The sequence below is a fragment of the Octopus bimaculoides genome, chromosome 9 (assembly GCF_001194135.2).
Source record: "Octopus bimaculoides isolate UCB-OBI-ISO-001 chromosome 9, ASM119413v2, whole genome shotgun sequence".
NCBI lineage: Eukaryota > Metazoa > Mollusca > Cephalopoda > Octopoda > Octopodidae > Octopus > Octopus bimaculoides.
In genome coordinates, this window is record NC_068989.1 from 35,302,052 (window position 1) to 35,317,597 (window position 15,546).

At 36.4% G+C, this 15,546-nt stretch overlaps 1 protein-coding gene across 5 annotated transcripts in view; it reads left to right on the forward strand.

Moving 5' to 3' along the window:
- Window positions 1–15,546, forward strand: part of LOC106874293 (FGGY carbohydrate kinase domain-containing protein) — a 99,883-nt gene that overhangs the window by 61,552 nt on the left and 22,785 nt on the right. For all 5 annotated transcript variants that reach the window (XM_014921973.2, XM_052970621.1, XM_014921970.2 and 2 more), the window contains 4 exons: window positions 2,162–2,293; window positions 4,744–4,835; window positions 5,935–6,042; window positions 9,502–9,563. In XM_014921973.2, the coding sequence (XP_014777459.1) occupies window positions 2,162–2,293; window positions 4,744–4,835; window positions 5,935–6,042; window positions 9,502–9,563 (394 nt within the window). The remainder of the gene's footprint in view (window positions 1–2,161; window positions 2,294–4,743; window positions 4,836–5,934; window positions 6,043–9,501; window positions 9,564–15,546) is intronic.

The following is a 15,546-nucleotide window of genomic DNA, read 5'->3' on the forward strand; positions in this document are numbered from 1 at the left end:
AATTAGATTGGAGCCTGGTGTTGCCATCCAGTTTCACCAGTCCTCAGTCAAATCGTCCAACCCATGCTAGCATGGAAAGCAGACGTTAAACGATGATGATGATGATGATGATGATGATATATATATATATACACACACACAAAGGGCTTCTTTCAGTTTCCATTTACCAAATCCACTCATAAGGCTTTGGACAGCCTGATGCTATAGTAGGAGACACTTGCCCAGTTGGACTGAGCCTGGAACCATGTAGATGGGAAGCAAACTTCTTATCACACAGTCACACCTGCGCCTATTATATGTTTAAATAAATTTATGGAGTTGTGGTTAGTGTTGTGAAATTAGGTCTAAAGTTGCAAAGAAAATCCCTGCAAACCTAAATGTCACCATTGGATTAAATACCTATTGTTGTGACTTCATATATTTATTTATGCTATGTTTAGTCTTTCATGGATTTAGCTCAATTGATGGCTACTGTTGTTGAGACGTGGGGTTGGCTAAATGGGATTTTTTATAGTCATTGGTTAGATATTTCATGGATAAGACAATGAAATATAAAAGAAACTGTTATTCAATTTCAGTGAACACATACTAACATGGAATAAGAAGATGATAACAACAGTAGTAATGATGATGATGATAATGTAACTTGTTAGCAAATTTGAAATGTTTGCTTCCATTGGTGAAATCTAATAAATCCAAAATATATCTGTAGTTGCTATCTCACCCTTGCCTTCAGATTTTTTCCTTAAGAATGAAACTTAATCATTTTCATGTCAAATTAATTAATAAATGTGACTCAATAATCACTCTCAAAACATTCATAACACCTTGTTTTGGTGATAGTGGGAGACATTCAATACTGTATTAAGTCAAACCGAGTACTGACATTGGGATGGTATAGGTACAGAAGATGAAGTGGTATAGGTACTGACAGAGGAGTGGTAAGTTATAGGCATACACAGTGGAGCAGCATAAGCATTGACAGTGAAGTGCTATGGGAACTGACAGTGGAGTGGTATATGTATTCTCAAAAGCAGTAATATGATACAAGTTCTGATTCCATGAAATTATTTTCTCTTTCTTTCAGTGATGTTGACTATTGCTCTAGGTTTATGTTGTCTTTCTCTTACTAAGAAGAAAATTTCAGTTCATTGAGAATCTTATGCATTTGTCACTCAATGCATCAGCTCCCACCTTGATTAGTAAAATAATTCACCATACATCAGTGTGATTGTTCTGCAATTGATTGTGTATGGTTAAACTTAAGCTGTTTGAGCAAGTGTTTAGTTTTAGGAGAATCACCTATAAAACATTTGTTAATCTTCAATTTATTTTACATTCAGCAACTCATTTATACAGTGCTACTGCTCCATCAGAACATGTATCATATTACTGTTTTTGTGAATACATATACCACTCCACTGTCAGTTCCCATACCACTTCACTGTCAATGCTTATGCTGTCCCACTGTGTGTGCCTATAAATTACCACTCCACTGTCAGTACCTATACCATCCCAGTGTCAGTACTCAGTTTAACTTAATACAGTATCGAATGTCTCCCACTATCACCAAAACAAGGTGTTATGAATGTTTTGAGAGTGATTATTGAGTCACATTAATTAATGGTGGTTATTAAAACTACCATAGCTTCAACTGAAAATTTTTTATTTCATCACTCAGTTCTAAGTCAGCAAGATAAATTGAAAGGGTTGACTTGGTGTATTTATTGCTTTAAATGATAGAAAATTAAGGGAATCATTTTAAATGTTGGCTGAAGAAAGTGTAAGATATAGAAACTATATTGAACCTTAGAAAGTTAGGGCTTGCAGTTGAGCTGTCATGTGTTTTTCTTTCTTATTCTCTTTTTAACCCTTTTACGGTGGGAATCGAATACATCCACTCAAAATTTCATTGCCCTTAATTGCAGAAAGCAGTTTTATATATTAATCTATCTTCTGCTGAGGAACATCACGTATGAAACCATTTTTTGTTGAGGCAACATGACCTGCAGAAATACTAATTCTGTAATTTGGTGAATATTTAACTTTATTACTGGAGTAACCATGATATTTTTAATTTCATGCTAATGCTAATTATTTAATTTCATGTTAACGCTAATGTTTCATAAAAATGTTAAATTGTGTTCTACTGTTATAACAGGTAAAGAAGTAAAATTTCCAGGAGAAAATGTCTGTTCAACTGGTCTTTCTGTCGCAGCAGCTGCTGAATTAGGTCTTTCTCCAGGAACAACTGTTGCTACATCCATCATTGATGCTCATGCTGGAACACTTGGTAAGGAATCATCGATATGATGAATATGAGAGACTACTAAGTCTGATCTGAAAGATATGTTAGACTGATGTTAAGATAATTGTGGTAGAAACAAATGGATGATATATTTATATTAGAACATTTTGTAAACAAAGTTATAAGCACCAAGTGTGTTGGTATTCTACAGAAAATATAGGAATTCCCAAATGTAGTACTGTGCTAACCTCGTCCACAGAATTCATATTTTTTTCATCCAAATGATTTTGAAAACTGAGGAATAAATGATAATCAGATGAGACAATGTCCAGTGAATATGGTGAATATTCCCATTCAAACTGCTTCAGCCTTTGGAATGTCATCCTCACTGTATGTGGCCAAGCATTATCCTGATGGAAGAACTCCTTTCATCTTGAAACCAGAGATGGTCATTTTTCTTCTCGCACTCACTTAAGCCACTCAAGCTGCTCACAATGGATCTCCTTTGTTATCGTTTGGTTTAGGTTTAAAAGTTCAAAGTGGACTAAACCTTTCATATCTTACCAAACAGATAACAACACTTTATGCGGGTGAAGACCTTCTTTAGCCTGGGGTGCCAGTGTTTCTCCTTTCCCTACCCACTGTCTTGGGTGCTTGACATTTTTAGAAAGAACTCATTTCTTGTCACCAGTCACTATTTGGTCCAAAAGAGGGTCCATTTGTGAGACGTGACAGCAAAGAAGAGCACACATTCACTCTCTGCATGTGATTAAACTTGGAAAGTTTGTGAGGAACCCATTTACCCAACTTGTTGACTTTTCTGATGGCATGCAGGTGCTGATAAATGGCTTGAATGACTAAATCCAAGCTTCTCTGCTAGTTCCTCAACAGTTATGATGGGATTGTGTTCCACCATGGCTTGGAGGACATCCTCATCGAGCTCTACAGATCTTCCAGGACAAGGCTTGTCTTCTAGGCTATAGTTTCCAGCTTGGAATTTCTGGAACCACCATTAACACTGGCTTACACTTATTGTCCATTCCCCATATACTACATCAATACTCCTCGCACTTTCCGTTGCGTTGTTGCCTTTATTGAACTCATAAAGCAAAATATGCCAAATATGCTCCTTTGTCACTTCCATTGTATTTTTGAAAAAAATAAATGTTAAAATCGAACTGCACTCTTCAAAACTTATACTAAGAATAAGACCAAGGTAAAATTGCTACCTACTTTTATAGCAAGTTGATGCAGGTAGTTTATCCTGACACCCCTCCAACTTTTAGTTCATGCAATTGAAGAAACTGCATTATTTATGGGATGACCCAATACACACACACACACACACACACACACACACACGCACAAACACACATACTCATGCATGCATTTGTTTCTATATCAAGTTATATGTAGAACCAATTTAATCTTAAAGAATTACTCAATACTTATTAGTGGAGTACATGTTTATTAACTTTTACAAGGAAAAGGTTGACAACAAATTTGAAGTTTGGCTTGCTCGCCTTGATGACAGCAAGCTAGCTGAAACTTTGAAGTCATCCTCAATATTTTCCATGTGAGAGAAAGAAAGAAAGAGATAAATAGATAGAGAGATAGATAGATAGATAGATAGAGAGAGAGAGAGAGAGAGAGAGAAGTGATATAATTGCTAGAGCTGTAATTAGATAATGTTGAGGACTTTATTGAAACAACAAAGAAAATGATAAGATTTCAACAAATAATTGAACTGCTAGGAAATAGATAAATGATATTAAATTTAAGGTAAGCTGGCTGGACTGTTGGCATGCCAGACAGTTGCTTTGCAGTATTTCATCCATCCATATGTTTTGAGTTCAAATGTCGTCAAGGTCAACTTTGCCTTTCATCCTTTCAAGGTTGATAAGTATCAGTTTAGCACTGGAGTTGATGTAATTAGATAGCCCCCCCCACACACACAAACTTCCAGGCCTTATGCTTACAGTAGAAAAGGATATTAGAATTGAGATATTGTGGAATAAATTAAAGATATTCAGTGAGTAACTAAGTTTTAACAGTGCAACAAAATTTTTAATATACAAAAATTAACTGAAGAATTAACAGTAGTACAACACTGGTCTAACATTGTTTTACATGTTTGAGTGGAATTTTATATAAACATACATAATTTTTAACAGATTTTGAAGAAATCCATGGAACGTAAGGGAAAACTAGTTGATGGAAACTAGTTATTTTTGTTGTTTAATACCAGGTGTGCCTCTACAGAGCAGACCTATGATCATCCTCTTAAGTACTACATATGTATTTTTTTAATACACAATACCCTTTTTGTCATAATGTCAGGGTTTGATATGAGGAGATGTTGTTACTATTTCTAGCCAGTCAAATGACCACATAGAGGCTTCCATGAGTTGAATCCTAGATGCTGTGTGGTAATTTTCATTCATTTTCCTTGTCTTCTCTTCTTTCTTTCATACACTTTTTCTTTCTTCTTTCAGGTTCTATAAATTGCAAGCCAAGAGGAATGGTGGCACCACCGCTGCTTAATCGGATGTCACTAATTAGCGGCACCTCGAACTGTCATATAGTGGTATTGTTACTTTTGGATTAATAGAGTTTTAAAATACAGTCGTTGTCATTGTCATCACTACCACCACCACTATGTCATGACTACTATCACTATCTTCCCACCACCACCATTACAATTGCTATCATCACCACCATAATGACCAACATCTCCACATCACCACCACCAAAACCACCACCACCACCACCACCACCACCAACTCCATCATCACCATTGTTTCTAATGTTATCACCAGCTGAACACAATGTGTTGGCAGAATTAAAATATTTGATAAAAAAGACCATAAATGGTCCTTTACATTCTGAAGAATCATTAGAGCATTGGAAAAAATGTTAAGCATATTTGTACCTGCTCTTTACATTTTGAGTTCAAATCCAGCTGAGATGAAGTTTATTTTTGATTCCTCTGGGATCAATGAAGTATAATACCAATCAAATATTGGGGTTGGTATAACTGTCAGCTCCTTTCTGCACTGTCCTTGTGCCTTGTCAGAAAGATTGTGGTGTTGAACAAATGCCTTGCATTCTTTGTTCCAGCTCTTTGCATCCTGAGTTTAGAACTCCTGGAGTCAACTTTGACCTTTTTCTGGGAGCAGTTAAATAAAGTACCTTTTAAGTAGTAGGGTTAATTAGATTTGTAGCATTGTACCTATTTTAGAAATGATTATTCTCCTTTCTTTTCTCCTGTATGTTGTAGCTGTGGGTGCCTTTACTGCAAAGAATGGAGAATGTGAGGGGTATCCAACTTGCAGTTAGTCACAGGAGAGCCATGTCAGCATACATGATCAATGTTGTTGTTATGGTGTTGGACACTCTGCATATGGAAGTGATTGATGCTATACTGAAATAGTACCAGGTATATACAGGAGCACATATAAACTGGGATAACTCTATGGACTTGCAACTGGTTACTTATAGAGGCAAATCTATATTGGTCAGAAATAAGTCTATGTTGGTCAGAAACAGGACTATCTATGTTCGTTAAGATTTTAATGTCGGTGATATTAAACGTTATACACAGATTTTCTTTTTATTTAAAAATTAATTTATGTGAAGTATACATTGTTGAATGAATTACATTTTTCTTTCTTTTTTCTCAAAAGTTAAGCTCATCTGCCAAATTTGTACCTGGCGTGTGGGGTCCTTATTACTCATCAATTCTGCCCCAGCTTTGGTCAACTGAAGGTGGTCAAAGTGCTGCAGGTGACCTGGTATGTATTCTCTTTCTTCACTATAATTGTATGATTGTTTATGGAAGCACATCGTCATCATTATCATCCTTTAACGTCTGTTTTCCATGCTGGCATGGGTTGGACAGTTTAACCAGAGCTGGTAAGCTGGAGAGCTGCACCAGGTTCCAGTCTGATTTGGTTTGGTTTCTACAGCTGGATGCTTTTCCCAACACCAAGCACTTTACTGCGTGTGTTGGGTGCTTTTAATGTGGCACCAGCATGTGCACTCTTACATGATGCCAGCACAAGTGCTTTTCACATGGCACTGACCAGGACTCTTGCAAACCAATCTTCTTCACCAGAGGGAGCAGTCTTAACACTTCTTGTGTGGAGGACAGGTCTTCTTGATTACCACAGAATGGTAATCTCTTAGTAAGCCAAATTCATAATTCACTTTTAGTCCTTAGCTCTTATATTTCACAAAGTCACCTCCCTCCCTGTTACAATCCCACTAGGGCTCAAGGCTTTTCTCTTTGCCTTGCAAGTTACTTGGTGATCTCACTTGTTCAATCACAAGATCAGTTTGTGTTTTCATTACATATTATGCTCTTCTAATTGTGCATTATTATTATTATGAGGTTTTTTCTTCAATTTTGTTTTCTTTTCTTGCCAAGTGTTTTTCCAACTCCTATGGCAAAGAAACTCACTATATACATTGATAAACTAAACACACCAGAAGTTATATGAAAAAAAAGAAATAATAAATAAATATGAATTAAAATACATTAGTAGTCGTTCTCACATCGACAATAGTCTTCTCAATGTGTGTGACTTACCAGTTAAAACAATCTTTTGCACTTCTTGCAGGCATGGTAAGCCAGAGATTGTTCTCAAATAATTTTCAGTTCCTTTTTTGATCATTCCTAGTACTTTTACAATCACTGGTATTGTAACTACTTTGAGATGCAACATTTTTTCAATTTTAATGAGCAAATCTTTATATTTTCTGAGCTTGTCAAATAATAATTATCATTATCGTCATCATCATCATCATCATCATCATCATCATCATCATCATCATCATCATCATAGTCATCATCGTCGTCGTCGCCATCACCGCCGCCGCTGTCGTCGTCATTATTATTAAGGTGGTAAACTTGACAAAATTGTTAGCACACCAGGCAAAATGCTTAGCTGCATTTCGTCCCTCTTTATGTTTCAAGTTCAAATTCCGCCAAGGTCAACTTTACCATTCATTCCCTTTCGGGGTCAATAAAATAAGTACCAGAAATTTCTGGCCTTGTGCCAAAATTTGAAATCACCATCATCATTATTATTATTGAAGACGTAGCACAATATCCAATATTGTGATGTTGTACATTGCACATACTGTGTGTACCAGGGATTTGCACTGTCTGTGAAGTCATAACAAGGACCTCAGACAGACAGTACTTTATGCAGCATGCATGCAATTCCAAGTAAAGCTGAGTTTTGTAATATATCAAGATTGTAGTGTGTTTCTAAAGTCTCCAGATGTTTCTTCAGGTTAGGTGATATTGAACCCAATGCTCCGCTAACAACAGTAATAACCTTTATGTTTGACTCTCATAGCTGCCACATCTTGGTCATCTCAGTTTTCAGGTCTCCATATTTGTTGATCTTTTCTTTTTCTTTCATGATAATATCATGATCTCCTGGCACTGCCACATCAGTTATTGGGCACTCTTGATTATCCCTATTAAAGACTACTATATCCGGCCTTCAGTGCTCTAACTCCTTGTCAGTCTGGAAGTCAAAGTCTCAGAGGATCTTTTCCTTCCCGTTTTCGTCCATTACTTTTTCTGGTATATGTTGATTCTAAGCACTTGTTATCTCATATCCACATATACAGCATAGTAGCCAGTGAAGGTTTTGATCTACCTTGTCATGCCTGCACTTGTACTCTTTCTATGCAAGACTTTCACTAGCTCTAACAATGTGAATCATGCTTTCAAACTTCTTCCCACACATTCTGCAGAGGTTTGTTGCATATGTGTTTTATGTATCCCTTTTCACTTAGTTGGTATTCAATGCCTGATCCTGGGCAACGATGATTAAGCTTTCAGTCTTCTTTTTATGGTCATCTTTGCTGAGTCATGTCATGATGCTTCCTGACCTTTTAAGTTGTTAGTTTCATGGTGGAACTGACCATGTAATTCTATGCAGAATAGTGTTTCTTCTCTTTCATTGGCTATTCCCAATCAGAATTCATTAGTACTCTCTGTTCTATTGGTATATCCTTCTGCCTTAGCATATTATTATTATTATTATTATCATTATTATTATTTTTCTTTTTATTTCAGCTTTTTTTGTAACTCTTTATGTCTTGTATGTATAGCAGGCTTGCTTCCTGCAGCCTATGGTAGCATGGTCTCTGTTCTTTTTAACTATCTAATACTTACCTGGTTATTATTATTATTATTATCATGGCAGTGAACTGGTGGAATCCTTAGCACACTGGGTAAAATGCTTAGCAACATTACATCTGTGTTTACATTCCAAGTTCAAATTCCACCGAGATCAACTTTGCCTTTCATATTTTTGGGGTCAATGAAAGAAGTACCAGTTAAACACTGGGGTTGATATCAACTTCCTTCTCCCCTCAAAAATTACTGGTCCTGTGCCAAAATTTGAAAGCATTATGATTATTATTATTATTAATATTATTATTTTTATTATCACCATAATCATCATCATCATCATTATCATCATCATCATCATCATCATTATTATTATTATTATTATTATTATTATTATTATTATTATTATGGCAGACAAGTTCATTAGCACTCCAGGCAAAATGCTTAGTGGTATTTCATCTATCTTTAAAGTCTGAGTTCAAATTCCACTGAGGTCAACTTTACCTTTCATCCTTTCAGATTTGATTAATTAAGTACCAGTGAAACACTGGGGTCGATGTAATCAACTAGTCCCCTCCCCCCAAATTTCAGGCCTTGTGCCTTTACTAGAATGGATTGTTATTCTTCTTCTTCTTCTTCTTCTTCTTATTATTATTATTATTATTATTATTATTATTATTATTATTATTATTATTATTATGGCAGCGAGCTGGCAGAATTGTTAGTATGTCAGACAAAATACTTAGTAGCATTTCGTTCATTAATATGTTCTGAGATCAAACTCTGCCAAGGTTGACTTTGCCTTTCATCCTTTAAGGATTGATGAAATAAGTACCAGTTAAGCACTGGGGTTGATGTAATTAACTATCCCCAGCTCCCATAATTTCGGGCCTTGTGCCTATAGGCCTATAGTTGAAAGAATTATTATAAATTTTCTCTTATTCTTTTCTCTTGTTTATCATTATCGCAATTATTGAACTCAGAATTTCCATTTCATTTGTTCCTTTTTTGTGTGAAATGTCAATTATCATGTTATCAGTTATCATATGATCAATTATCATGTCTAATGCTTCTTCAAATAAATTCCTGTATTTTCTAGCTTGACCATATTGTGAAAAATCATGCTGCATTTCCAGCTATTAAAGAAAAAGCAGAAAAGAGGTAAGGATTAAATATGTATGTTTGTATGTATACATACAATATATATGTGTGTGTGTGTACTCCTATCCACCTTTATATAATGTGGGATTGTCATGTAGCTTCTCTATAGCAAGACATCTCTGCTTGTCCCTGGTATAAAGCCATCTCTCCATCCTCTCAGATATTCCCCTCCCCACACACCTTTCTTGCTCTTTCATGTTTTGCTAGTTACGTGACAACCTCACAAGTGCCAGTAGTGTGACAAAAGCACCCAGTGCACACTGCAAAGTGATTGGTGTTAGGAAGGGCATCCAGCAATAGAAACCATCCTAAAGCTGACATGGAGCATGATGCAGCTCTTGCAGCTCACTAGATCCTTTTTAAACCATCCAACCCATGCCAGTATGGAATATAGATGATTTATGATGATAATGATGGTAATAAATATGCATGTATATACAAGAAAATATAGACATATATTATATGTATCATTATCATCACCATCATCATCTAACATTCAGTTTCTGTGCTGGTATGGGTTGGATGGTCTGATAGGAGCTAGCAGGCCAGAGAGTTGTACAAGACTCCAATTGTTTGTTTTGGCATGGTTTCTATGGCTGGATGCTCTTCCTAATACCAACCACTTTACAGAGTGTACTGGGCGCTTTTTATATAGCACCAGCATGAGTGCTTTGTTTGTGGCATCAGCATGGGTGTTTTATATGTGGTACTAGCAGGGGTGCTTTTTTACGTGGATCCAGCATGGGCATGGCACTAGTACAGTGTGTGTGTACATAATACATATATAATGTTAGATAATCATAAGTATGCATGTATATATATAAGAAAATATGTACATAACATACTCTGACACTTTGTCACAACCTCTTTATCTTCATTACAGATATTCTTACTCACCTTCATAGAATGCAGAGGAGCCATGTATCTCCTCTATAGCAAGATACCGCTGCCTGCCCCTCTGTCACACTTTAGCCATACTGTGTTTAATGAGTTTAATTCCTCTGTATCTAACAGTAACACTATAAAATATTCGCTGGTATCACAGAAGCTTGTACCATAAGTCTGTGGGAAGAGAATTCCACAACATCATGCTTTTTAATGATGTGTGATTCATTTAGTGTGATATACCAATGATAATTTTTAAATCACTGCTGTTTCAATTGCATACACTGAGTTTTTTCAACAGCCCAGCAAGTTTTTGCAATATCTGAATATTTTCTTCATCGTTTCCTATATATTAAGGCATACATTGCATTTAAACTAGTGACATTCTGGTGCATGGTATTGACAAGCTTCAGCATCTATCGCTCTTGTGAGTCACTGCAGCAATTATCTTCATCTCACTTTCATAGATATTGTATTTTTAACACATCAAGTCTATGAAGAGACTTTATTTCAGACAATTTCACAGCATTATGTTTTCAATCAGTGTGTAAACATTTGGAATGATACACAGATTTTAATTCATGTTGTTTCAAGTGCATACATCAGTTTTTAGGAAAACATACATTGGAAATGCAGCTTCTTAATTACAGACATGAATATATGTAAATGTGTGTGAAACTGTGTGTGCATGCACTTGTGTGTGTATTTGTGTGTGTGTGTGTGTGTGTGTGTGAACAAAAGAAAGTAGCACTCAATGCATTTAGCAGGAGTTACACATATTTTTAATGATAATTTGATTCAGCTCCACATGACTTAAAGTTTCTTGGGCATGTAGAACAATTCCTTCTCATCAGATAGTAGGAGCAGAGTGAGAGTTTTTACAGAAATTTAGGATAGCTTCTGGATGTTAAGCCTCTATTGGTCAACTCAGGTCATGTAGTATAAAAACTATGAAAGGGACACCAACTATTTTCTTTATTTTCAAGGTCACATTTGTGCAGTGGTGTATGAACACATCAGCAACATCAGTCTTTACATGGGGTAACCAGATTTAATGGAGTCAGGTTATAATTGAGGATGATTGACCAATATGGATGAGTTGTAGTCTATATGGGCAGTAAAGATTAAATATTCTGCCCTTGTGTGTGGGACAGCTAGGCCGAGTTGGGGTATATCTGGGTTGTCAGCAGCCAATAGTTTGAAGTTCATTAAGAGGGCATACCTTGGGTGGCAACAATAAAATAGTTTGTTCTTCCTGTTAATGGATACTGCAGGTTAGAGGAGTGTATGTAGTCTCTTGCAGAGACAGAATTAGCAGTTGTGAGTGCCAGATTTGTAAAGTCCCTGATGATGAAACTCCACTTGAAGCTATTTTAATGGTTATGGATTCTCCATATGAAGTGGGACTTGTTGATTACATCAACCTCAGTGCTCAACTGATACTTATTTTATGAACCTCAAAAGAATGAAAGGCAAAGTCGACTTGGCAGAATTCAAACTCAGAACGTAAAGAGGGACAAAATACCACTAAGCATTTTGTTCAGCTTGCTGACAATCCTACCCACTCAATAGTAATAATAAGGGTTTCAAATTTTGGCTCAAGGCTAGCAGTTTGGTGGAGAAGGTTAAGTTGATTAAATCAACCTCAATGCTCAACTGGTACTAATTTCATTGACCTTGAAAGGATGAAAGTCAAAGTTGACTCTGCTGAAATTTGAACTCAGATCATAAAAAGAGATGAAATGCCACTAAGCATTTTGCCCGGCATGCTAATGATTCTGCCACCTCAATAATAATGTTAATTCTTTTTTTATTGACCACAAGGGCCATGAAGAATATTTAGGACAATACATTGGCAAAAGACTGGGGAATTACAGGATATTTGGGCTAAATTTGATATTTTTTTTATATCCCCTTTTTTCAGGAACTGCTTGATGTATTGGTGAACAGTCAATGGTGTTGGAGAGCATAAAGATTAAAGTTGTAGTTGAGAAAAGTTAGCTGACATGGAGGACTGGAAGCTATCTAAATATTAGAAAAGAGTTACTTATATCATAATATTTGTGCTGGATATCAAAATGCCAACATCATTTCTGCTACTCAATGCTCTGTGAACACTGTAAAGGCTGTAAAACTAGCCCTGAGGACCTTTGCTACCACTCATATAAGAGGCAAATTCTGACAGCCAAAGCCAAGGAGAATCACTTGATGAAGGCAAAAAAGCTCCTGATCAAGCTGTTGAGCCAGAGATGATCTAGTTCTTCCCAGATGGAAAAAAAACTACTGCCAGGACCATTTGCAACACACCCAGAACAGATGGTTTGCCTATAATCCATGCAATGTCACATGTATCATGCAAACCAAGTTCCTCCAAATTGTGATGACCTTTGGGTGTGTCTGCATTGAGGGTAACATCATGCCACCCCCATCTATGAACAGGGCCTTAGGCTCAATTCAGATGGCTATATGAAACTGCTGGAGACCATAGAGGAATGCATGTGCCATGTTCTGGAGCTGTCTTTAGGTAGTGGTAGAAGCTGAGGACAGCTACTTTGAGTACCTCCCAGTCATAATTTAGTTGAAATCTTTCAATTTAAAAAAAAAATACCCTTATTTTTTGATGGGATATTGTATTTTCTTTTCTTTTTATGCAAACTGTCAAATTTTTGCTCAAACAACACCCTGTACATAGAAAACATATAAACAATAAAAAATCATAACAATTAACAGAATAATTTCCGCTAACAAATTCCCCAATAAGTGGAAAATGCCACCCAGAGGCAGCCAAGGAATTCCACAGATCTCAAGCTACCCTGTCTACCAGGTATACCATGGCAAGTGCTTCTCTCTTCTACTTAGTCCTCACCCTTTGGGTGCTAGCTCAGAATAGGCCCACTCATTCAAGCTATCCTCGCCACATCCATCCACCTTTCAATGAATTTACTGGAGTAGAAGCACATTCCTCTCAACCCTTACCTTCCTTTTCAAATGTAATTTAAAGAAGTCGATGAAGTCTTGACCAAAGAGAAAATTGTCTGCCTTCAGTCCTTTCACTCTCATCCACCACACAACCTCTTTTGCTATAGCTATCAGACACAGAAAAATTGCCTGCCCTTTCCTATCAAAAGAAGGTGACAGGGCAGTCTTTTCAATGAAGTTGGCCAATAGTCAAATCCATCCTACATTTGATTTCAGCTATTCAACATAACTCCACAGATTATCAATGCTCAAGCACTGTACAAGTGCATGCAGGACAGTGTCATTGCTCTGCATTCCTCATAAGCAAGTGTGGCCTGATGCCACTATGCTAGAGTTTATCCCACACTGGCAATGCCTCCCAGAGTAGGGATTTTAGGAAATTATCAAAGGGCCCTGACTTGAAAGTCTTCCACTATGCCAACAATTTTAGGGGTTGTCTATTACACTGACCCTAGTGCTCAACTGGGATTTATTCTATTGTCCCCAAAAAGATGAAAGGCAAATTCAAATTCGGCAACATTTGAACTCAGAACATAAAGCTGGAAGAAATGCTGCTAAGAATTTTGTCAGCTCACCACTTAAATAATAATAATAATCCTTTCTACTAAAGGCACAAGGCCTTAAATTTGTGGGGAAGGGACTAGTCAATTACATCAACACCAGTGTTTCACTGGTACTTAATTTATCGACCCTGAAACGATGAAAGGCAAAGTCAACCTCAGCAGAATATAATACTAATACTAATAATAAGGGTTTCAAATTTTGCCACAAGGACAGCAATTTGGGGGGAGGGGATAATTCGATTATATCGACCCCAGTGTTTCACTGATATTTAATTTATTGGCCCCAAAAGAATAAAAGGCAAAGTCGACCTCGGCAAAATTTGAACTCAGAACACTATGGCAGACAAAATACAGCTAAGCATTTTGCTTGTCATGCTGACAATTCTGCCAGCTCGCTGCCTTAATAATAATAATAATGTAATAATAATAATAATGATGATGATTTCTTTGTTAACCACAAAGGTTTACATTAAGAAAGACATTCTGGAGAGTACAGAACAAAACAAAGAATGTGTTGTGAGGGTTTTGCATGTAAACAAGACTAACAAAATTTTAACAAATCAACAATGTGTGATCCTCAATATGGAGGAGACGTTCAGGGACTGCTCATGGAAAAACCCCATAAAAAACAATGGGTACTCTGACTTTTGGGGCAGGTGCCTTTTTTCCTTTCCTTTTTCCCAACTACAGGTGTATGCTCAGGGCAAGTCTGTTTACTTGCTCCATTCTTGCCACTTTCATCCACCTTTCAGCAAACTGGCTAGAAGAAAACACTTCCCTCTCTACTCTCATTTTCCTTTTCAAGTGAAACTTGAAGTTGATCAGGGATTTGCCATAAAGAAAAGCATTTGTCTTCAGCCCTTTCAATCTTGTCCACCAGACAATCTCTTTTGTCATGGCCACCAGGCATATAAACACAGCCTCTCCATCCCAGTTAAAAGGTGGTGGGACAATCTTCACGAGGAATTCAGTTGACATAATAATAATAATTATAAATAATACTAACCGAAGGCATGCAGAGCTGTGCTCGGTAGTGCAGTGAAAGCACATGATAAAAATAAGGCTACTAAATGATGAAAAAAAAAAAAAAAAAAAAAAAAAAAAAAAAAAAAAAAAAAAAAATAATAATAATAATAATAATAATGATGATGATAATAATGGTTTCAAATTTAGGCACAAGGCCAGCAAATTCAGGGGAGGAAATAAGTCGATTACATTGACCCCAGTGTTCAACTGGTACTTATTTTATCAACCTCAAAAGGATGAAAGGCCAAGTTGACCCCAAAGAACTCAGAATGTAAAGACAGCTGAAGGTAAATGCCACAAAGCATTTTGCTTAGCGTGCATACGATTCTGTCTGCTCGCAGCCTTAATAATAATAATAATAATAATAATAATAATGATAATAATAATAATAATAATAATAATAATAATAATAATCGCCCCATAACCTGCTTAACAACAATGTATAAGACGCTAACATCTGTCCTAACCGAGTACACCTATAGTTTTTTAATAGAAAGTAGCATATTCCCTAATGAGCAAAAGGGATGTAA